Source organism: Cotesia glomerata, linkage group LG6 (genome assembly GCF_020080835.1).
Source record: "Cotesia glomerata isolate CgM1 linkage group LG6, MPM_Cglom_v2.3, whole genome shotgun sequence".
In the NCBI taxonomy this organism is placed as follows: Eukaryota; Metazoa; Arthropoda; class Insecta; order Hymenoptera; family Braconidae; genus Cotesia; species Cotesia glomerata.
Genome location: NC_058163.1, coordinates 10,101,344 through 10,126,698, shown reverse-complemented (window position 1 = coordinate 10,126,698; position 25,355 = coordinate 10,101,344). Strand labels below are relative to the sequence as shown.

The 25,355-nt window shown below is 36.7% G+C and overlaps 1 protein-coding gene across 5 annotated transcripts; it reads right to left on the bottom strand.

The window, feature by feature from the left end:
* Positions 1-282: 282 nt before the first annotated feature.
* On the bottom strand, positions 283-23,417 carry LOC123267727 (4-coumarate--CoA ligase 1-like; the record flags this gene model as incomplete). Of its 5 annotated transcripts, none has more annotated exon segments than XM_044732533.1 (6): positions 283-504; positions 559-736; positions 13,064-13,545; positions 13,617-13,827; positions 13,898-14,029; positions 23,286-23,417. In XM_044732533.1, coding segments are annotated over 6 exon segments (1,267 nt in total), but the record flags the coding sequence as incomplete, so codon positions are not given.
* Between the last annotated feature and the right edge of the window lie 1,938 nt (positions 23,418-25,355).

Here is a 25,355-nt window from a genome sequence, read left to right as displayed (position 1 = left end):
CTGTTTTAATATCATAAGCATGAAAATATAGACAAATGCTATACTCAGGCGCGCGCTTGTACGCGCAAAATTCAATTCTAGTGAAAATTAAAATCGAAAAACACATTTTAAAAGTTATAGCCATTAAAAATTTTTAAATGATCGTTTTTTTTTATATAACTTAAAATTTCAGCTCGAAGAGCTCAAAAACAAAATAAGTAAAATGTTAAGCGCTTGGGTATGGAATTAGTGGAAAGTTGCAGGGATGGCCTTTAGGGTCAACCGTTTTTTTTCAGAAATTACCTTCAGCATCAATCGCTTGTTTTGTTTTTTCTGGGTTATTAATGTACTGAGTCATCATTATAGGTGACTTGATACAAGCTTCACCTTTTTCATTGGGACCTAAAATTTTCCCCGTCTCTGGATCTATTATCTTAATTTGTATATTACTGGCGATAGTTCCAACAGAATTTTTTTTGTAATCTTTTTCTTGCCTAGTTCCTATTCCACATAGTTCAGTTGTACCTAAAAAAAATTTATAAATGAATTGGAAGCTTATTTGAGAGAATTTGTATTTACCATACGCTTGTAGTACTAAAGAATTTTGGAATGCTTTTTGAAGTTCTGCTTGTGATTCTTCTTTCAATGGTGCTCCACCAACAAGAAGTGATGTAACAGAAGTTACATTATATTTACCAATGACGCCAGATTTAAGAAGTCTATTAGCCATGCTTGTGCCCATTAATAACCAATTTACCTGGATAAAATGAAAGATCCGATTTAGCAAATAAGTTATAAAAAGGCCATTCGGCGGCCAAAATGGAAGTAGATTTCATAATGAATAAAAAACAAACTACTACGATCGTATACAAAAAAAAAAATACGTTTACGTATACCAGGTACATCGTTCAAATGTTTAAATAAATAGTATACATCTAAAGTAATCAATAGACACTACAATTTTGATCCGCGTATATGTCATTATGACTGAAATAATAATTTTCAAATTATTAATAAAATAATTATCTATTATAAAACGAATGCAAAAGTAAAATTTCTTTAGATAGACAGAGAGAGAGAGAGAGTAGGTAATTTTTGGTTTAGACCGATGGATAGATACACTGATAGAAAAACAATCTTGATTCAAGAAACTTTTTTTCTTCAAAACTTGAACTCTTGAAACTAGATATAGATATATTTCTTTCAAGAATTTTTGTCTCTTGGTTCAAGATAGGCGATAACATTGATTCAAGATGTTACCGACTTGTGTTAAGAATGGCTTTTTTTTTGAGTCATTAATTTACTTATTTCCAAGAAATAATTTTTTTTTGGTATAACAATTAAAGACTATTTAGTTTTTGAAATATACTTTGATGAATTATTTTAAGTTTTTTAAACGATAATGTTATTTTGATTGAAAAACTCAAATGTATCGATTGAAGATTATAGCTCTTAAGCCAAGAAAATCTAAATAAAGACAAGAAATTCTTAAAGCAAAATAATCATTTGTCTTCCAAAATAATTTCTTAGATCAAAAAACTATCTCTTGAGTCAACATAAATTTTCTATCAGTGTATGCAACTTAGAACTCATTTATCAAGCTTTTAGATGCAATTAACAGAAATTTAATAGGATATTACGTTTAGTTGTTATTGTGCGAAAAAAAAGTAAAAGTGATAATTTTTGAGATTTTTAAAAATTTTATGAATTGCTATCATATACTTTTACATATAAAAGAGTAGCCCGTTTTGCCCGCCTTTCCCCTATAAACTTTTGAACCATATGCATTTTCTGAATCCGCTTGATGAGCTGAGTCGAAATATAGCAAAATTTTTCAAAAGTTCCTTCATGAGGACCAATACTCAAAATAGTTTTTTTCGATACACATGCGCAAAGATAGGGATTTTGACGGCTTGAAGTGACGTCACAAGTTTGAGGCTATGGGCGAATTATTATAAAGACCGAGTTATTTATCCGGACTAGCGTAGCGAGTATAATATCGCGGATATAATAACTTCGGATATAGTGACGTAAACCCTTACCAGGGTTCTACGTCACTATATCCGCGACATTATATCCGTGATTTGTTTGTGTTTACCTAAAAATACGCCAACACATAAGCTTGTTACCATGTTATGCCCTTTTATCATGGATTTTGTGTGTGTTCTGTAACGGAGTGTTACAGTCCCTGTATTACCCATGTGTGGTTCCTGGCCTGCGCCAGTTAGTTTATCGACGGATCACAGAGCGCTCTGCTCCGAAGTACTCGTGCCTCTAGCTATAAGTAATAAATAAGTCCCCGAGGGGGAAGCGCTGGCGCTGAGAGAGAGAGAGTGGGGAAAACAGAGTGAAGAAAGAACTACAACGACAAGACCACGAAGATTCATTGTGACCGAACAGTCTCACTGGACGCATCGCAAATTTTTGTAAGAACGCAGAGCACAGGTAATTATTTTATTTCGCTCACCTTTAAGTGGAACGAAGCGATAAAAACTCAATTAATTTATTGCTTGCTAGGCCGCCTGCCAGCTTGCGTAAATTAATTCTAAATTGTAATAATTTCTAATGCTGATTTGCGGTTACAGGCTTGAGAAAATACCCAGAGCACGAGTGACGGTGACCAGAGTTTTGCCGCCAAGCAGATCGATCCGAGGAGGTATTTGCCGAGGATTTATCCGAGGAGAAAGTTACACCACCCTGGACAAAAGGAGTCGCAGCTCTTCGAGGGAGTGCACGAGTATTTAGAATATAAAAACGAAAAAAAAAACTCCAGGTACAAATATCATGTCTGATTTTAATCCTCGGGTCTGTGGCGTCAGCCAGGCAACACGTCGGCTGAAGGTCACCGCCATTTCGCGTTCGGTCACAATCGCTAGTCAATAAATTAATTAATCAGATTTAATATTAATACTAGAGAAAATTATAAAACAATTAATTAATAATACCAGGACAGGTTTCGGGTTATTGATTAATTTGTTTAGGGAAAATAATTCGTCTCGGTCATTACGAATTTTACACGTAGGCCTGTCGGGGTTAATAATACTAGGCATTTAGTTCGGGTTATTAATTCCAGATCTTTACGCCATGTGTAAAATTTATTAATTGAAAATCTTTGAATAATAATTTGGCTTAAGCCAATAGCAATGAAACTGAGTAAACCGCTAAATTAAAATTATTTAAAATTACAATTTATTCCGATCTAAAATTATTTGTAATAAATTATTTGGCGCATTATTTAATATTTGTCATAATGGAAATTAACTCTAGAATCAGGAATTATCATTAGAATCAATAGAACTGTCAAGTTAGAGTAGAAAATAAAAATTGTAAAAATTCGTCAAAAAAAATTACACTAAAACTTGCGACAGAGACGCAAGACCGAGCGAGAGCGTCAGCCATCTTGTCCCGCGCGAGAACGCTGAGTAGAGGACATTCAAGGTCGAAACAAAATTGTCTCCGTTCGTTTGAAATAAAATAAACTCAAGTAAAATGAAATATTAAGTTTTAAGAAACACATAATAAAAATACAATAGAATAATCTTTTGTCAAATTTCACTTTTGCGTTGGAAAATAAATTTAGTAAAATTTACTGCTGATTACTGGATTAAATAAAATAGCTTGAAATAAAATAATTTGGATTAAATTAAATAATATAAAAGATTTAAGTTTACTCGATCATAGGAATTTATTTAATTTTGTTAAAATAAAGATTAAAATTTATTTAGTAATTTCTCGGACACAATGAATGGATTTAATCCTCGATGAATTGGAATTTTAATTTGGATAATTATTGTTGTAGAAATTGAAGATACGGCAGTAATTTATATAATAGGAATTTGTGATTTATAATTCGGAAAATGATGAATAAGAATTTTAGAAATATTAATTAGGAAAATAATATTCTGGAAATTAGTTATAAATTGGAATTCAAGCGTTATTATTATTGTTATTATTGGAATTGGAATAGAGTGTGTTTGTGTGTGAGAAAAGGGGCTATCCTGCTTCGGGGTAGTTCTCTTAGAGTAGCGTGAAGTTTGGGGGACAGCGTGCGCTGTGTGGACAACGTGTGCAGTCACGTCCGGGTCCAGCTCAGCGGCGTGAGAGTCCGTGAGACCGCGCGAACTAAGTTAGAGTAGCGTTAGAGGTCCAGGGGACGACGCGAAGTAGATAGAGTACCGTGAGAGTCCAGTAGGCATCGGGTACTGCAACCACGTGAGGGTCTAGCTGGACAGCGTGAAATATACCGTTTGAGAGTGAGAGTGAGTGTGATTGTTATCCATGAAATTTTATATGGTGTTATCTTGGCCATTATTTCAACTAAAAAAGGGAGTGGAAAATAAAGAATTTTGTTAAACGAATTACTGTGTCTAAATTTTAGTTTCCTTTCAACAATCTCTCACGACCCTGACATAATACTCCATGTTCTGGTCCAGTTTCTGGATACTGAGTCCAAAAATCCAGTGGCGCCCTTAAGAGTAAAAAGGGGCGACCAAGGGAAACAAAACAATTCCGTTTCATTGGCGCCCAACAATTTAAGATCCCTGAGAGATTGTTGAGAGGTCTAGGATTTATCATAGAAAGGAGTTTTTCAAAATTTTAATTTTAATTAAAATTTTTCAGATAGTCAAACTTAAACTAAGCCAGCGAGGAATTTTTCTAAGCTAGGAAGCCTCGTTGAAGAATTATTTTTCAATGAGGTGTTTATTTAGATAGATAATCATTTATGTGACAAATTAGAAAATAATCGGATTAGGCTTGAGGTATACTTGGCTTTCTTTCTTTTATTTCCAGTATTTATTTTACTTAAACATTTTTCTGTTTTCGAGAGGATTATCGTTAGCCTTGATTTAATATTTCGTTTGATTTTATTACTTTGTAATACAAGGTGTCCTTATAAGTTGTCGGACAACCTTTTTGTTCAATAATTGAAGTCTTTTCTTTATTTATCTCAAAAATAATTTTTCGGTATTTTCTTTCTCTTTCTTTACTATTGTATTTCATTTTTTTTCTGTATTTCACTAAAATAATCTGAAATATTTTGTCATTTTACCATACTATATAATTAGAAATTTTTTTGTTAGAGGATTAAATTATTTTAAAAGTAAGGTGATAAAGGAAAGAAAGACTAAGTTGTTCCTCAGTTTTATAACTCAAAGCTAAGTAATTATTTTCTAAAGAAGGATTAGAAGACTCGAGTCAAATAAATAAATTTAAATCGGTTAAGAAAATAAAAAGGAAATAAATTAAAATTTTAATTCTATTAAATTTATCAGTAGTTTTCAGGATGAATAACCCACCAGGGAGGCATTTGAGGTCACAGGGACCAGTGCCAGAAGACCCAGTTCGTCGTACACCCCTGGGCAGAGGCCGGGGAACCAGGCAAAACCAGGGGTTACACGATCCTGGAAGTGTTGCATCTACGAGCTCTCAAGGGCTGAGTGAACAACAACGGTTGGAGTTACGGCAACAGCTGGCCAACCAAAATACTACAAGGATTGTTCAAAACCCCGAAAATAGTGATAGCAGCGAGTCAAAATTTAGAGGAAACCAACGCCAGTTCAGATTCGATGGAATTTCTAAAATCAGTGGATCAAGAGGTAGTTTTACCTGGACTCAATGCCGTGGTGGCACCAGGTGCTGTAGTTTACGACAACCGCTATGGGGTCCAACGTCGCGTGAATAATCCAAATTATGGTTTTGTGACTGGTCAACCAAGGTACCAGGCGTACAGACCGCGTGCTCCATTTAATCCTCAGCAACAGGTCCAGAGACCGACTCTTCAACCAACCTTCGTCGTCCCAGCTCAAGATTTAGGTTATTCTCAAGGCCTCACGTTCAACCGAAGTATCAAGCCTTGTTACAATTGTGGTATCCCAGGACATGTCTTTGATGTCTGCGAGAATCCAAGGAGAGAGGTGTGTAATTTCTGCTTTGGAATAGGATACACGCGACAAGCTTGCCCTTCGCTTGTCTCTGGGTCTGAAGCTGGTCAAGAAGTTCAAGTAATCGAATTACAGAAGCCACCTGATCAAGCTGTTTCTAGTTCTGGTGATAATCAAACAAAAAACTAGAGGAGTTGACCTGTGACTTCTCCCCAGGTCAACTAATCAAATCCAAAACAGGGAGAAATATCAACACGAATTTAAACAATACACAACAAGAAAGCACACTATCAGGACAGCTGGGAGTTAGGCAGGCAAACGAAGTTCCTACTTCCCCGTCGCCAAACTCTCAGCCAATATCCGAAGCTGATTTTAAACAGTTGCTTGATCTTATTGAATCATACAAGGACAATGAAGATCTAAGTGTCATGTTGGGTACTCAGATGATAATGATGTTCGAGAGTTCACAGTCAATTTTAACGGAGTCTGATGATCAAATAATTAATCATCTGGATTTATTTGGTCCTGTTGTACCAGAAGATGAATCAGAGGATGAATAAGATTGGGAAGAAGAAGTAGAGACAGGTTTTGAACCCGTAGAAGGGGCATCTAAGTCGCTTTCTCAGGAACCAGGCCGAAGTCGGAACCTGGGGAAGCAGGCAGCCTCTAATACGACAAGTTCAGCCGCTCGTGAAGCTTTCGTTCCCAGGATTTTACAAGGTCGACCTCTACCTCCAGCAGTTCAACATAGATTAACTGGCAGGAAGCTGTTCGTCTCAGGCGCTGATTCTCAAAAACCCACGGTTACGGCTAGAATTCCGGTCTTGGTTTGGATTTTTGGTGTCAAGTTAAATGGAATACTTGATACGGGCAGCGAAAGATCCTATATCAACGCCAGAGTGTACGACGATGTAAAAGACTATGCCTCTGGAGAATTACGTGACGATCAGACGAAGAAAGGTATCTTGTTAGCTAATCAGACTCTCTGTAAGAGCCTAGGAGGTGCTCCGTTCATTATTCAGGTTGGATCGGTGGCTGGAGAGCAGTATTTAAGTGTATTAGAAGATCTTGGTTATTCGATCGTCCTGGGAATGGATTTCGCTATACAGTTCTCAGTACAGATTGATTGCGACTCTAAAACTTGGAAATTTAAAAATGGCACAGAACAACATCCTTTTGAGCTTCTGGATTGTAAAGAAGGAGAGGTGAAACTGCAAGCCATGTCCACTGACCAAGAAAAAGTGCTTCAGGAATTTTTAAAACGAGAACTCAAGAAATTTGAGAAAGTTCCAAATCATGGAGTAACGACTATAATCGAGCACGAAATTGTCCTCAAGCCAGGAGCGGAACCAGCGAGGATAAGACCTTACCGACGGAGTCCGGTAATAAATGAGGAACTGAACAAACAGATCGATGAATTGCTGGAGAAAAATTTTATCAGACCTAGCTATAGTGTCTGGTCTTGTTCTCCGCTCATGGTTGCCAAGGCAAATAATAAATGGAGGTTTTGCGTAGATTACCGTCCGCTGAACCGAGTAACTATTCCTCCAGCTCATCCTCTGCCAAATGTTGAGGATATTGAGTGCACTCCATGGAGCAGTATATATCAGCACGATGGACCTAAAAGAGGCGTTTCATCAAATCCAAGTCGCTCCGGGATCAATACCTCTGACAGCATTCTCTGTTGAAGGTCGAGGGCAGTTTGAGTGGTTACGGATGCCTTATGGACTAGTGGGTGCTCCCAGCACGTTCCAAAAGGCCATGGACACTGTCAAGGAACGTTTTAATAAATTGTTGGTAGAACGAAAACTGTGCTTGAAGTGGGCTGAACACGTTTTTGAGTATCTGGACGATTGGATTGTCATCAGTGAAACCTTCGAAGTGCATCTCCAAATTCTTGGCCTTTTGCTGGAAGTTTTCCGAGAATTTGGACTTCTAATTAACCCTGAAAAATGCAAATTTTGCCGCAATGAAGTTAAATTTTTAGGCTTCATTGTTGATGAAGAAGGTCTTCACCCAGATCCTGAGAGGATTACTCCAATCGTCAACTTTCCTCGACCTACTAGTAGGAAACAACTTCGTAGTTTTCTTGGACTCGTGAACTGGTACCACAGACACTTACTGGATGTTGCTAAAGCTCAAGGGCCGTTAAATAAATTAACTGGAGTTAACACCGACTGGAAATGGGGCGAAGACGAAGAAAAGTCGTTTCAGGATTTGAAACAGGCACTCGTCAACGCCAAACCATTATCTGTTCCAAAACCAGGATTGCCGTATTATCTTTATACAGACGCTTGTGACACTGGGCTCGGTGCTTTTCTCGTGCAAAGAGATCTGGAGACCAAGAAGGAGTATTTAATCATCTGTTTAAGTCGTCCACTGAGAGGAGCTGAGACCAGGTATACCACGACGGAGAAGGAGTGTTTGGCAGTCGTATGGGCAGTGAGGAAGTTAAAATGCTACCTCGAAGGAGCTCCTTTTACAGTGGTAACTGACCACGCGGCTCTCCAGTGGCTCCACTCGTTAAGAGAACCAAATGGACGGCTTGCTCGGTGGTCAGTGGAGCTATTTACGAACCAAATTACCGTGGAATACCAACGTGGAACAGCTAATGAAGGTCCAGATGCCTTGTCGAGAATGCACGAAGATAATATGCCCGAAGATTGGATGGAGGTCAAGAAACGGCTTCAGGACATACAGTTTGTGCACATCCAGGTGACTAACTGGTATGACGTGAAGTTCAATAACGTTCGTAGGAACCCCGAAAATTTTCCTGAGTGGAAAATTGTGGATGATTGTCTCTATTATCATCGTCCTGATCCTTTCAAGTCAATCCTGGAGGACGAGAACGCGTGGAAAACTGTAGTAAGGGAGCCAGATATTCTAGGCATACTACAGAGGAACCACGAAGAGCCAGATGCAGGACATCTAGGCAGGAATAAGATGTATGAACGCCTGAGGGTCAATTTTTATTGGCCAGGCATGTTCAAGGATGTAGAAAACTTCGTGGAAGCGTGCGAGGTGTGTAAAAAGGTCAAGTATAATCAACGAGCTTCTCAAGCTCCACACCAGACGAGACAACCCATAAAACCATGGGCTGTGGTGGCAGCTGACGTCACGGGACCTTTTACCAGGTCTAAGCGAGGAAATAAATATGTGTTGGTCATCCAGGATTTATATACGAGGTTTGCAGAATTTCATCCGTTGAGGAGGAGCACTGGTGCAGTCATATTGGAGGCTCTTAAGAAGACTTTTTCCCTTCGGGGATACCCGCTTTTTCTCGTCTCCGATAATGGGAAAGAGTTTGTCAATAGCCAGGTTCAAGGTTTTCTCGAGCTTGTTGGGGTCAAATTCACTCCAGTGGCAGTCGCTCACCCACAGGCGAATCCTGTGGAAAGGATAAATCGAACTTTAAAACCAATGCTGCGTGCGTACCTAAATAAGGATCAAACTCAGTGGGATGAACACTTGGGAGAATTTCAACTCGCGTATAATAGCTCGTATCACGCTTCCTTGAAATTATCGCCATATTATCTAGTTCATGGTCAAGAGCCGCGCTTAGCAGGCAAGACTACTGAACTAGATTTAGCTGATTTAGACTTGACAGACACGGAATGGAGTAATTGGCGAAAAGTTGGTGATGAGGACCAATAAAGTCTTTCTTTTCAACTCTGCGTTTTCTTTCACTTTCCTACCTACCCAGGCGAGTACGAGTATCTGGGATCACAGCACCCTGGTGAACGTCTGGTGGGGAGGAGTGTAACGGAGTGTTACAGTCCCTGTATTACCCATGTGTGGTTCCTGGCCTGCGCCAGTTAGTTTATCGACGGATCACAGGGCGCTCTGCTCCGAAGTACTCGCGCCTCTAGCTATAAGTAATAAATAAGTCCCCGAGGGGGAAGCGCTGGCGCTGAGAGAGAGAGAGTGGGGAAAACAGAGTGAAGAAAGAACTACAACGACAAGACCACGAAGATTCATTGTGACCGAACAGTCTCACTGGACGCATCGCAAATTTTTGTAAGAACGCAGAGCACAGGTAATTATTTTATTTCGCTCACCTTTAAGTGGAACGAAGCGATAAAAACTCAATTAATTTATTGCTTGCTAGGCCGCCTGCCAGCTTGCGTAAATTAATTCTAAATTGTAATAATTTCTAATGCTGATTTGCGGTTACAGGCTTGAGAAAATACCCAGAGCACGAGTGACGGTGACCAGAGTTTTGCCGCCAAGCAGATCGATCCGAGGAGGTATTTGCCGAGGATTTATCCGAGGAGAAAGTTACACCACCCTGGACAAAAGGAGTCGCAGCTCTTCGAGGGAGTGCACGAGTATTTAGAATATAAAAACGAAAAAAAAAACTCCAGGTACAAATATCATGTCTGATTTTAATCCTCGGGTCTGCGGCGTCAGCCAGGCAACACGTCGGCTGAAGGTCACCGCCATTTCGCGTTCGGTCACAATCGCTAGTCAATAAATTAATTAATCAGATTTAATATTAATACTAGAGAAAATTATAAAACAATTAATTAATAATACCAGGACAGGTTTCGGGTTATTGATTAATTTGTTTAGGGAAAATAATTCGTCTCGGTCATTACGAATTTTACACGTAGGCCTGTCGGGGTTAATAATACTAGGCATTTAGTTCGGGTTATTAATTCCAGATCTTTACGCCATGTGTAAAATTTATTAATTGAAAATCTTTGAATAATAATTTGGCTTAAGCCAATAGCAATGAAACTGAGTAAACCGCTAAATTAAAATTATTTAAAATTACAATTTATTCCGATCTAAAATTATTTGTAATAAATTATTTGGCGCATTATTTAATATTTGTCATAATGGAAATTAACTCTAGAATCAGGAATTATCATTAGAATCAATAGAACTGTCAAGTTAGAGTAGAAAATAAAAATTGTAAAAATTCGTCAAAAAAAAAATTACACTAAAAACTTGCGACAGAGACGCAAGACCGAGCGAGAGCGTCAGCCATCTTGTCCCGCGCGAGAACGCTGAGTAGAGGACATTCAAGGTCGAAACAAAATTGTCTCCGTTCGTTTGAAATAAAATAAACTCAAGTAAAATGAAATATTAAGTTTTAAGAAACACATAATAAAATACAATAGAATAATCTTTTGTCAAATTTCACTTTTGCGTTGGAAAATAAATTTAGTAAAATTTACTGCTGATTACTGGATTAAATAAAATAGCTTGAAATAAAATAATTTGGATTAAATTAAATAATATAAAAGATTTAAGTTTACTCGATCATAGGAATTTATTTAATTTTGTTAAAATAAAGATTAAAATTTATTTAGTAATTTCTCGGACACAATGAATGGATTTAATCCTCGATGAATTGGAATTTTAATTTGGATAATTATTGTTGTAGAAATTGAAGATACGGCAGTAATTTATATAATAGGAATTTGTGATTTATAATTCGGAAAATGATGAATAAGAATTTTAGAAATATTAATTAGGAAAATAATATTCTGGAAATTAGTTATAAATTGGAATTCAAGCGTTATTATTATTGTTATTATTGGAATTGGAATAGAGTGTGTTTGTGTGTGAGAAAAGGGGCTATCCTGCTTCGGGGTAGTTCTCTTAGAGTAGCGTGAAGTTTGGGGGACAGCGTGCGCTGTGTGGACAACGTGTGCAGTCACGTCCGGGTCCAGCTCAGCGGCGTGAGAGTCCGTGAGACCGCGCGAACTAAGTTAGAGTAGCGTTAGAGGTCCAGGGGACGACGCGAAGTAGATAGAGTACCGTGAGAGTCCAGTAGGCATCGGGTACTGCAACCACGTGAGGGTCTAGCTGGACAGCGTGAAATATACCGTTTGAGAGTGAGAGTGAGTGTGATTGTTATCCATGAAATTTTATATGGTGTTATCTTGGCCATTATTTCAACTAAAAAAGGGAGTGGAAAATAAAGAATTTTGTTAAACGAATTACTGTGTCTAAATTTTAGTTTCCTTTCAACAATCTCTCACGACCCTGACATAATACTCCATGTTCTGGTCCAGTTTCTGGATACTGAGTCCAAAAATCCAGTGGCGCCCTTAAGAGTAAAAAGGGGCGACCAAGGGAAACAAAACAATTCCGTTTCAGTTCATTCGACAGTAAATCAACACAATATCGCGGATATAATGGCCTCGGATCTTGTGGTATTTTACCGGAGAAGTATGTTGATAACTTTGCAACGATCCAATATTTGTTAATAAAAATTTAGGATCAACCTTCAATGTACATTGAATAGAACAAAAACCCTGATCTCAAAATTTCTTTATTTTCTCGGTCCAGAAATTTCCCAAAAATCACCTATTTTTGGGGTCGTCATAGTGGCTATCCCCCTTATCGGTCATCGCGAAACAGTCCACACCCACGAAATCCCGATTGAGTTCTTTACTTCTTAAGGCAGCTAAATTATTTTTCGTAGTTTCCTAAATTGAATCAAACTAAGTGGCGCCCTGTTTTTTTAGAGGCATCGTTGCTTGGCCTCAAGTTAATAAAAATAAGCAACAGATATAACACATCTCTTAGAACTATTGTAGTGGCAATTTATGAACCCTTAACAATTAAATTACACTTAACTTCAAATCCTGATCACTGTGATTCAAGTGTATCGTGAATTTATCATTGCATATAATTATCGAAAGAAAATATTTCTTTGCTATGGTTAAATAAATCGCGAATATTACAATTTACACCAGCAGTGTCACCACTCATATTAATCAAATTTGAAAGTTGTGTGATATTTTTTTTCTCCGTTCAGCTTTTGTTTACTATATTCAAAAATTTTTTCTTTTTTTTTATTCTCGTGGAAGAATTTTTCAATAATTTAATAGAGCCTAATGCGGTGATTTTCATTCCAGGCCATATTAGAGGACATGTCAGAAATTATATACAGACTCGGGTCATATCAGATTATGGATACATCAAACTTTCTGATATGGATATATCAAGGTATATTAAAAATGTTTTTCTCAGATGAAAAATTTGATTATACCAATTATAGATTCTATACTCAATATGACGAGATTCAAGGTAATAAATTCCTAAAGTAAGACAATCGATTACCATCAAGCAAAAGTTTCCTGAAGACATTATTTCTTTTGAATTAAGGTACTTTTTTCATCATTGTATCTCTACATATTCTAATGATTTATTAGTCTAATGAGAAATCAATTTAGTTTAGTTACCTTATACTTTTCAATGATTTTACATGCTTCCTCCTCCACAAATGGCCCAGGAATGATTCGCAGCATACCAAGTGAAATTGATGAAAATGAACAAAGTATTCCAGTAACCCAGCATAGAGTTGAATACCACATTGCAGTAACACAATCCCTGTTAATTATATCTTGCACTGATTGGATATTTCCGAACAATGATTTATGTGAGTGAAGAGCACCTTTAGGTAATCCGGTCGTTCCCGAAGTATATAGAATAAGGGCAGGATGATTTACACTCGATAATTTAGCACAACGAAACTTTTGTACTTCAGCAGGTTTTTGTTTCGCAATTATTGTGTCAAAAGATTCTGCACCTTCAGCCTTTCCAAAAACTACAATTTTCAAGTCTGCCTTGATTTCTCGAGCAACATCTCTCGTTATATTAAAGCACTCCTTATTTACGAACAGTATTTTTGGTTGCGTTAAATTGATAAAATGTTTCGCAATAACTGGAAGAAAATTTCAGATTACGGCTTATTGTCAATTATTATCTAACATTTTATAAAATCGACTAAGATACCTGGAGTTAACCCATGATCCCACCAAGGATTCATAACAGCGCCGATGTACATAGCAGCAAGTGCTGGATATATTTGATTCAGATGATTATGTGTACAAATAGCAATAACATCTCCTTCTTTGATATTTTGACTTTGTAGCCAGAGTGCACACCTTACACTCTTGTCCGCCATCGTTTCAAAAGTTTCTTGCGTTTCAATGGTTGAATCAATCTAGAAAAAACATTTCAAGTGCTACAAACTTTAAATCTTTTTAAATTTGGAAATTGGTTGTCGCACTTACCTGGCCAATAGACTTTTGGTTTTTTTTCATTTTTTCTAATAAGTCTTCGCCGAAATTGTTTCTTCCTTTCACTAAATATGGAGATTCATTAGCTACTATGATTCCATTTTTTATGGTAAACTTTGTTTTTTGCTATAAAAAACAAATATAGATAATATTTTTCAGGAAATGACAGAATCTTTGTCTAAATAGATTTAATTAAACTTTTAAGTGTTTTAATTTAATTGTTAATAATTAAAAATAAATCAACACAAAATTATTTTGAAAGAAAGTATTGACTTTTCTGTAGTTATTGTCATAAATTAATAATAATAAAAATATTTCGTAATAATGTATCCATTACTTGAAAACATTATTTTACTTCTGCAAACTATCTTCTTAAAACTTTAATTATGTGTTCTTATTTCTTTAATTGAGGTCAAGTTATCATTCAATCTACCAGTAAAGGCATGTCTATGAAGAAAATATGATTCGTACATACTGAGAGCCAAATTTATTTCGAAGAAATAAAAAATTTATGCTTTAAGGTAGTATACCTGTTGCAATATTGTCAAAAAATTATGGATCATATGCGCGGTAAGAGTAGGTTCAAAAATTTTGATTCGTTACAATACTTCTCAACTCTTTTTTGATAATTTAAATGGATTAAAAAAATAAAAGTTTGAATCGCATGCAATACTTTTGAATTCTACTTCAAGAAGTAAAAATAAATTTAAATCATAGAATTTTTAATTCCTTTTAATATTTTTAACTTCTTCATCAAGAATTGAAAAAAAAACCGAAAAATTAAAAATTCTTTTTAATTGGTATTTTTATCCAAGGTTAGTACGGTTCTTAGGAATTAAAAGAACTAATATAATGTTATTTATTCTATGATAATTGATACTATTGTTCTCATTTCACGACAACAGTAGTTTTTTTTTAATCTCTTTTACACCAAGCATTACAAGAATTTTTATAATTGAGGCTATGCTAACTTATGAAATTAGTATACTAAGGATACACTGAAAATATACACTCTTCATGAATTAGCAATAAATTACCAAGTTGACTTTTAATAAATTTTAATGGCAAATACTTAAAAATGCACAGTATTGTGAACAGTACAAATGGCTGAACCGACTGAACGGAACTTTGAAAATCATGCATATGTATTTAAACTTTGTTAAGCCTTTTTTTTTCGTCGCACCAGTTTAGAAAAATGGTACTGTCTTTGTTAGTAAAAAACGCTTATACAGGAACTAGATTACAGGAATGAGCTTCGTAACAATTAATCTAAATATAAAGTTCCTATGGTAAGAAGCAGCGAAAAAATATTACATAACTATACCACAATTGTTGATAAAATAATGAAAACAGTACACAATAAAGAGAGTAATACAAGTAGTATGTAAAATAAACGGATATTTCACCAAACGCGTTTTAAATTATGGGTGTTTTGTTGTAAGCATTTTTGTCTATGGTTATTTTACCATTGGGTCAAATGCTGAATTAATGCGTTAAGCAATTCCAATTGACTCTCTTCTGATATAGGACGTTATAAGGTTAATACTCTATCACAAAGTTTTTATTAGATCCAATAGAATGCTATCCAATAATATCTTAAATTTATGTGTAATTTATTTCAACTCTAACAAGTTCTTTTTAAATAAACTTTCCGATAAAAAGAAAGTTTGTTGTTTATTAAATTTAAGATACAGTCCGCGGACCTCACCATAACTCATCATTACCACTATGGCATTATTTAGACGCTATTAAATTACTTTTTTTAAATAACAAAATTTTCATTTTGATTGATTTGATTGTAAAGATAAAATTATTTTATTTCTTACTAGCAGTCCGCCCCGGTTTCGCAAGGGTATTTAACAAAAATTTTAACATTAATTATGATGTAATATAGCCTATATCACCCGGGGATAGTGTAGCTTTCCAACAGTGAAAGAATTTTTCAAATCGGTTCAGTAATTTCGGAGCCTATTCAATGCAAACAAACAAACAAATAAACAATCAAATCTTTCCTCTTTATAATATTAGTATGGATTAAAAGCCTTCGCTCTCTTACACTGAGAGGAAGAATTTCTTTTGAAAGAAATGAAGATTTTTGTGACAAGAAATCAATTTGTAAATTTTTAATCATTTTGTTTTTTAGCTGAAGAAATCAAAATTTTTCTCACAGTAACTTTGTCTATCTAAAATTGTTTTTTTCCAAATCTAGAAAACTTTTTTTCAACAAGAATGTTACTGAGAGAAAAATTTGGATTTCTTCAGCTAAAAAATGAAATTATTAATTTCTTGTCTCAAGAATGCCCATATTTTTCAAAAGAAATTTTTTCTCAGCCACGGAAAAAAGTAAACTGTAATAAATAATAGTTGATTTATAATAATTAAGTAATGATCAACTAGAAAAAATCACCATTTCAAACGGTAAAATCGTGATTTTAACAATAATTTTATAATATTTATCATTTAAATGCTACAATTTATTATTTACATGGAAGAAAATACTATTTCAAACAGTAATATTCGCTATGTAAAAGTCGAAAATGTTAAAATATAATAATTAAGAAATTGATATTTATCATTTCGTAGCTAAAAAATGATCGCATGATATGTAAAAAATATAAATTAACAAATATTAAATTTCTATACAAGCAACGTCAATATTTACGAAGTAAAATGGTGAATTTTAAACGCAACGCTAAAAATCAAACTATAATTATTGATTTGCTTGGACTGGTAAAATATATATTTTAAGAGTAGAATTTTTACTGTTTCAAATGTTAAATTCTCCGAGTGTGATACCTTCCCCTTCTCCTCATAGTATAGACTATATATTGAAACGGAAATTTTTACTGTTTGAAACTGTAATTTTTTAAGATGAGAGAGTCGTTATTTACTATAGTGACAGCTACTAATCATATTTTCGATATTAGATTATAAATTGTGGTTTTTATACACTTGTTACATTAAGTTTTGTAATATTTACATTTGTGCCACCCCGATGTCTGCTGTACTGTTTGAAACTATGAAAATTAACCGGAATCTGAGTGAATTTTAGTTTGCTTTTTTCCGTGTGTGTACTACACGTTTCCGAAAATCAGATGTCGGTATGATTTATAGTCGTGGTATCACTTGACATGAATAAAATTACTAGTATTATTTAATTACACATCTTTTAAAATTTTAATTTCATTTAATTAATCATTCAATTTATTAATTTTTATATTGATACTTAAAATTTTTTATAAAACACTAATAAAAAAGAAAGTAAATTTTTTTCTCTCTTACACACACACACACACACACACACACACACACACACACACACACACACACACACACACACACACACACACACACACGCTCGTGTCGGGCTTGCTGGGTCCCGCATCGGGCGCCTCCCCAGGTGGCGGATAGGAGAATGCCCGGCATATGTGCACGTCAGATGTGTCGGGTACCGAGGAAATAGAATACTCGGGATGGACCAAAACCTAGCAAAAGATGATATGAAAATGCCAGATCAATTTCAAACATCGTCTATGGTGCAGAGGGGGGATACCTCAGTGCCGGCGAGGGAAGGCGTGCAAACGGGCCTGAACTCGTCGTTATCAAGCGACCGTTTGAACAGCAGAGTAGACCCCATGGCTCTGCTGTCTAGCAATGCTAGCAAGGTTACAGGGAGTACGAAATCAGCCCAGATGGCAGAGAACGGACAGCTGAGCAACATTCCTCCAAAAAGTGGAGGAGCTTTTGCTCCTGTCACTAATCAAACCTACCGAGGAAGAATCAACTCTGTACCGACCGTGACAGGCCAACAGTCACCAATGGAGAGGCTCGGCATCAAGATCGAAGAGTTAGCCGAGTTTATAAAAGACAAGAAGAATCTCCATCATGAGATTAGAAAATTGGTTACATCTATCACTACAGCATATAGGTTAGCCAACAAATCACCAGGCATGTCGGCCTCAACGACCCAAACAACTCCGAGTCTGACCAAAAAACCACAGCCATCTTTGGTCACTCCTAAAAAATTACCACAGCAAGGAAAGGACAATAACAAGAAGAGGCAGCTGTCCACGCCCAGCCCTTCTTCAATAATCGAGAAGCCACCACAGAAAAAGACAGCCCGGGAGGACGTCTGGACTACAGTGGACCGAAATAGGAAGAAGAAGGAAAAAGAGCATGAAACAGCGGCTCCCCAGAATAAAGCTCAAAACCAGCCAAGTAAGGGTGTCTCTAAGAAACCAAGGAGAAAGAAGACAAGAACTAAGGCTGTTCTTGTCTAAGCAGTAGACGGCTAAACTTATGCCGATATCCTAAAGGAAATCAAGGCCAAGGTAAGCTCTGTCAAGACGGGCGTAGACATAAAGTCTATTAAAAAGACGAAACACGGAGGCGTTCTCCTTGAAATGGCTCGAAAGACCGAAGACAGCAAGGCTTTCACCGATGCAGTAAGATCAGCCACTGCAAACATCGGCACGGTCAAGATGCTAACACCAACAACAACGATCGAGATCCTCGACTTGGACGAAATCCCTACCGAGAGCGAAGTCCGTGAAGCACTCAAACGTGAATTCACTGACAGCCTGGAGGTCAAACGGGTAAATTTGACAAAACCCACACCACGAGGAAATCGGGCAGCCTTCTGCGAAGTAGACGAGGCCAGTGCGATTAAGGCCCTTGACAAAGCCTATATAAAGATCGGTTGGGTGAACTGTCGTATACGCCCAGTTGCAAAAGTAACCCGCTGTTTTAAATGTCTTAGTTTTGGACACCAAACACGCCAGTGTGCGGGACCAAACAAAAGCAGGTGCTGCTACAAATGTGGCGGAGAGAACCACAAGGCCGTAAACTGCACGGAGAAGCCAAAATGCTTCCTTTGTGCTCCGGACAAAGATGCCCAGGATGGTCTATGCCATATTTCTGGCACTGGAGTTTGCAGGGCATTCCGCACAGCAGTTGCAGAAACCAAGAGAGGGCAGAAATGACACGCATACTACAAGGCAACCTGAATAAGTGCGCCTTGGCTCAAAACCTGCTGCGCCAGCGTGTCTTTGAAGATAAAATCGACGTCTGCTTTATCTGCGAGCAATATCTAAACATCGAAGGTAAAACTTGGTTCGCAGACGAAACTGGCACGGCAGCAATTTGGATTGTGAACACAAAAAACGTTACCGTCAACAACAGCGGAAGTGGAGCAGGTTTTGTCTGGATTCAAACCCCCACAACCTACTTCATGAGCGTCTATCTCTCATCTAACGAAGGGATTAGTATGTTCCGACAGAAACTGGCAAATATAGAAGATGCGGTCACTAAGTTCAACGGCGAAGTCATGGTAGCCGGAGACTTCAACGCTAAATCGGCTGAGTGGGGCGCTGCTTTCTCCGACACCAGAGGTAACGAGGTCGCTGAAGTCGCGGCTAGACTCGACCTGATAGTGCTGAACACCGGGAGCACCACGACCTTTAGAAGACCAGGGTACCAAGAGTCCATCCTCGACATTTCGTTGGCGACTCCAAGGACTGCCAACATGATCGAAAACTGGACTGTATCCGAAGAATACAGTGGCAGTGACCACCAGTTTGTGACATTCAACGTTGGATTGTCATCTACTCCGGTTTCACAACGCGACCTTTCTAAGCGGAAGTGGAATGCCAGAAGGCTTGATCCAGAGGCATTGCGAGCTTCACTTGCACGAAGCTGGTCTGTCCTTCAGAACAACCCGACTCCGGATACCTGCAGCGAGACGGAAAAGACAGTGCTAAATATGATGAAGGAGATTGCTGCCGCATGTGACGCCTCTATGCCGCGGCTGAAAAATAGGAGTTTCCACAGGCCAGCGTACTGGTGGTCAACAGACATAGCAGAACTTCGCAAAAGATGTCATAAGCTACGTCGCCGCGCAACGAGAGCCGCGAAACGTTCCCCAAGCGAGGACTTGTAACGCTAAACCGAGTCATTAAAGCAAGAAAAGCGATATTGTGGAAACAGATCTGTAATGATCTCGACAAGGACATCTGGGGCAAAGCCTATCAAATTGTCACCAAACGACTTGGAAATGCTTCACCAAAAGCGCCGAAGTCTCCTGTCTTAATGGACAGCATTGTAGCGGAGCTTTTCCCCAAACACCCGCCGCGGGAGAAGAAACACTACGCTAAAAACAGCGAAGGAACACCCTTCACAACTAAGGAACTACAAGACGCGACCAAGTCACTCAAAACAGGAAAGGCATCTAGACCTGATGGCATCCCGGCAGCGGTGATCAAGATTGTAGTCCTGGAACACCCAGACATACTCCTGAACACCTACAACGCATGCTTGGCAACTGGCACGTTCCCCGCTGTCTGGAAGCGGCAGAGATTGGTTCTCTTAGACAAAGGAAAGAGAACCCCCGTAACACCTTCGTCGTTTAGACCACTCTGTATGCTAGACATTGCTGGAAAACTGCTCGAGAAGCTCATACAAGGGAGACCGCAACGACATCGACCGTGCTGGAGGTTTTGCCACCAACCAGCATGGCTTCCGAAAAGGTCGTTCGACAGTCGGAGCGATCGAGAAAGTTATAAAGACAGCAACACAAGCATGGTCTGGTAGCCTCAAAGCTCGTAAAGTATGTCTCCTCCTCACGCTAGGTGTCAAAAACGCATTTAACAGCGCAAACTGGAGAGACATTTTAGATGCTCTGGAGCACAAGTTTGACGCGGAGCCAGAGAATCTGGCACTAGTCGACAACTACCTGGACGAAAGAAAGCTAATAGTGGAAACTACGGAAGGCCCACAAGAATACGCCATAACGGCTGGCGTACCGCAAGGCTCAATAATGGGGCCCGATCTATGGAATGCGGACTACGACGAGCTTCTTGAAATCTCGTTACCAAAGCAAGTAGAGCTAACGGGCTTTGCAGACGATGTTGCGGCCACGATAGTAGTAGACAGCGTAGAAGAGGCCGAATTACTGCACTGTAAAAAAAGCGGTGTTAAAATGGACTCATTTTAACACCGCTATGTAACACCGGTGTAGCGGTGCTCTTTTGCGGTGTTAAAACGGTGTAATACCGGTGTAACAGTAGAATAAATTTACACCATATCGGAGTATGAATATTACATGATCCATAAAACACAATTAATATTCAATATTTATCAAAATGAGACAACTAACATTTATTTAAGAATTTTTAATTTATAAAATTACGCAGAAATCGATTTAATGAATGTTATACAACAAGTTAAATAACATTTACAATATTAAATGTTTAGGAACAATATAATAATTATTTTTATCGTAACCATGATGTTTCTCATAATATAATAGATGTTTTAAACATGACAAATCTACAGCTGTGCAAAAATAAATTATCTCTATGAAAATCATTTAAAAAACATTCAAAATTGTTCTAAAAATGTTTCAAATTTGTTGTAAAAACACTCTAAAACTGTTCAAGAAATGTTCCAAAATTGTCTCAAAAATATCCGAAAAATATCTCAAAAATATCAGAAAAATATCTCAAAAGTATTCAAAATTTGTTCTCAAATAGTTAAAAAAATGTTTTAAGATTATTCAAATAAGGTTCCACATAAAATTTTAGGACAAGATTTCAACTAAATTGCTTCAAATAAATTTCATTGATTCTAAAATTATCTTAGAAGTATTCCGAAAATCTTAAAAAAAATACTTAAAAATTATGAAATAATTACTAAAATCCACTATTTTGGAGTTTTCGATTATTTATATGATGTCATTTTTACATCGAAATTTTTTACAGTGTATTTATTTTAATCAAAAATTTTGATCTACTTAATATTTTATTATTTTAAACTTTCTAAATTAAATATTAATTTTTTTTTATTATTTACCTTTAATTATTAAACATGAAAAGTTCAATTATAAAAATTGTGTTAGTTAAAATATTATCAACACCGATTTAACACCGAAAAAAAATATTTACACCGCGAACGGTGTTACTACTACACCGATTTCGGTGTTGAATTTAACACCGGAATTTTTAACACCGTACACCGCATGGACACACCGGTTTTTTTTTTACAGTGTGGTTCGAGAAACCATTGACGCCGTCGAGACCTGGCTTGATTAACACCACCTGAAACTTGTCAAGCATAAAACCGAGATGGTTGTTCTGACACGTCAAAAATGGTTCTCAAAACCATTCGCTGTGGACATGGAAGGAACAACACTGACGTCGACAAGGGCCCTGCGCTATCTAGGGCTAATGATAGACGAGAAACTATCTTTCCGCGAACACCTTGACAGTGCATGCAAGAAAGCCAGCAAGACGGTGTCTAGCCTAGCAAGAATCATGACCAACACTATGGGACCAAGAACCAAAAAGAGAAGAGTTCTTCTAGAAGTAGTCCACTCAGTACTGCTTTATGGAGCAGAAGTATGGGCAGGCATATTGAAACAGAAGACCTAACGACGAAAAATAGCGGCAGTGCAGCGGCGAGGCGCTCTCAGGGTTGCCTGCGCCTATCGAACGGTTTCCGAGGCGGCTATATTAGTCATTGCGGGAGCCGCACCCATCGACCTACTCGCGTTTGAGAGAGCGAAACTATATGACGCTAAAAACAGTGACGAAAATATGAAGAATGCAAGAACGAGGATAAAGGCGGGAACGCAACAAGAGTGGCAGGACCGATGGACATTGGGAGAGACAGGCAGATGGATGGCACGCCTGATCCCAAACATCAACGTCTGGCTTTCTCTGGAATACGGAGAAACGGACTTTTTCTTGAGCCAGCTATTGACGGGACATGGGCATTTCAATGCCTATCTTTTTAAGATGGGACTGCACGGCACACCAACGTGCAAATACTGCCCAGACAAAATTGACAACGTCGAGCACACGTTCTTTGAATGTGACCGGTGGAAGGACTACAAAAGCAGTACTGATGAAACTATTGGCACCACGCTCTCCCCTGAGAGCTTAGTAACCTGCATGATCAAAAAAGAAGATAACTGGTCAGCTGTCGCAGCCTATGCGCAGCGTCTTTTAAAGGAAAAAATCGCAGAAAGAGAATAGTAACTAGGAGCAACCGTCGTGAGACGCAACACGGACTGGATTGAAGTAATGCTAACGCGGTCCCGATCCAGTCTTCCCCGTAACATCTATGGGGAAAGAGAGAGGAGGATGTTTAGTCGGTATTGTTGTCAATAATATTGACTTCCAAGTCCGACATACCCAGGACAAACATCTCGTCCTGTTATACGTAAATGTATTTGACCTCCTCTAAAAAAAAAAAAAAAAAAAAAACACACACACGCACACACATACACGCGCACACACACATACACACACACGCACACGCACACACACGCATCATTAACTTAATTCTTTGTTTTGGATTGTGAAAATAAGCATATTATGATTACACTGTTATCTTTGCTTCCGGTCGTCGCAACTGATGACATCATGTGTTATAGTAGATCAAATTATTTGCGAATATTCACTGCACTCGAATAGTCACTACAAACTGTTTACTTCTGAGTACATGTTATCTGCTCAACTATCTTATATAGTCTCGACAAATTGGCCTTCAAATGATTCAGTTTTTATAAAAATTACTATCATAAAGTCAATTTTTCAATATTAGTAATCTTGCAATCGTGAGTCACGCGAGGTATTTTTCCTGAATAGCAATTAACAATGATGCAGTTTCAACTACGAATTATGTTCAAATTCCATATTACGTACGCACTAATTACAAACTTACGTTGTATTCCGGTTCTACTGGAATATATTGTATGAATGTCAACAGGTAGAGACGCTGAGTTAACAAAGTACTACTAACAAATAATATGATATAGCTATAAGTTAATTATTAACAAACTTAAAGTTTTCTCTCGAATCAAGTTTTAAGAAATAAAGTTTTTATATATGAAACATCTATAGATGTCATATTTTTCTTAAATTTTTTGGACTATATGAATGATTCTAATTCTATAAGAACAAATTAAATAATAAGACGATAAATTTGAAATTAACCATTATCTTTTGGCTATGAAAACTAATGATTTGCATAAATTGGAAAGTTGTTGGTTTCACCCCGATATTGGGAAATGTATCTCTTATCAGATTTTTACGTTTTGAGGTCCTAGGAAGTTCTCACTATTTTTACGAGGATGTCGCTGTGTGTGTGTGTGTGTGTGTGTGTGTGTGTGTGTGTGTGTGTGTGTGTGTGTGTGTGTGTGTAAACCTCTCATAATTAAAGCTATTTTACCGATCGCTCCTATCATTTAATCATTTCTCAACCTAAAAAAACGACGTCGATTTTTAAACACTACATGGAAATCAGTTAATTTGTTCGGGAGATATCATAATTCAAAAATTCCCACGAAGTTGGTTTCTAACCATTACTAAATTTTCGAGTTTGAAGATGCATAAATAAAAGTTATATTTTTGAGAACAAATATAGTGGGGAGTTCTAGGGATAGCCCAAACCTTTAAACACAGTCATTATGGTCATTAAACTTCTTTCATAGTTTTACTTACAGAATTATAATTTTACATGAAGAAATTAGAATTTAGTAGTTATGGTTGCGAATACAATGTTTATATAACTATATAGTTTGACTAAGAATGGTAATTCAGAAACTTTGCAATTTATTAAAATTTGAATAATTTATTGACATAAAAATTGTTTATAATTACAATTTATTACAAGCGTGTTAGGTTATTTAATAAGAGATCATTTTTAACGAGTTATATAAAATAATATTAATTATACTTCATTAATTAGTAATATAATTGCAAAAGAGCTTTAATTAAATTAATTTTAGCACATCAAGTAATTCATAATAATAATCAACCAATTTTTTTTTTGACAAAAAAAATATTTACAATTAGTGTTTATTGTTATTATAAATGATAATGATATTCATCACAAAAATGATTAAAACCCTGTATGACATAAATACAAATTTACGCTTTAAGTAACAATTATATAGAAATATATCTTTATGTATTTTTATTTATATCACTCATCATCAACGTTAATAAAATAAAGACGTAACTCTCAGTAATAATAACCACGTTGCCATAGCAATTAACTGGAATCTAAACTTTTCTTTTGTATAAATATTATCAATGTATTTTTTTCTTAGTTATTAACTATTATCTCAATTTTATTAAATAGCCAAAATAACAAATTTGAACGTATTTTTTGCAGTCAACATTAAATTTCAGTTTGCAAATTGCAGCTTTCTTAAATATCTGGATTTTTTCCCTGGCTTATAATCGTAACAGCCAGAATTAAAAATTGCATAATATAATTATTTTTATTTTCTTTGTAACAGCATTGAAGCATCGCATGATTCTATTCACTTTTTTCATAATTATTAATTGTTGATTGTTAATAATTATCACAGAAAATTTATAAATAATGACTGGGGTGATTACTTTTATAATCCTCGGGAAAAAAGTTTATGACGTTTTAGATTAAA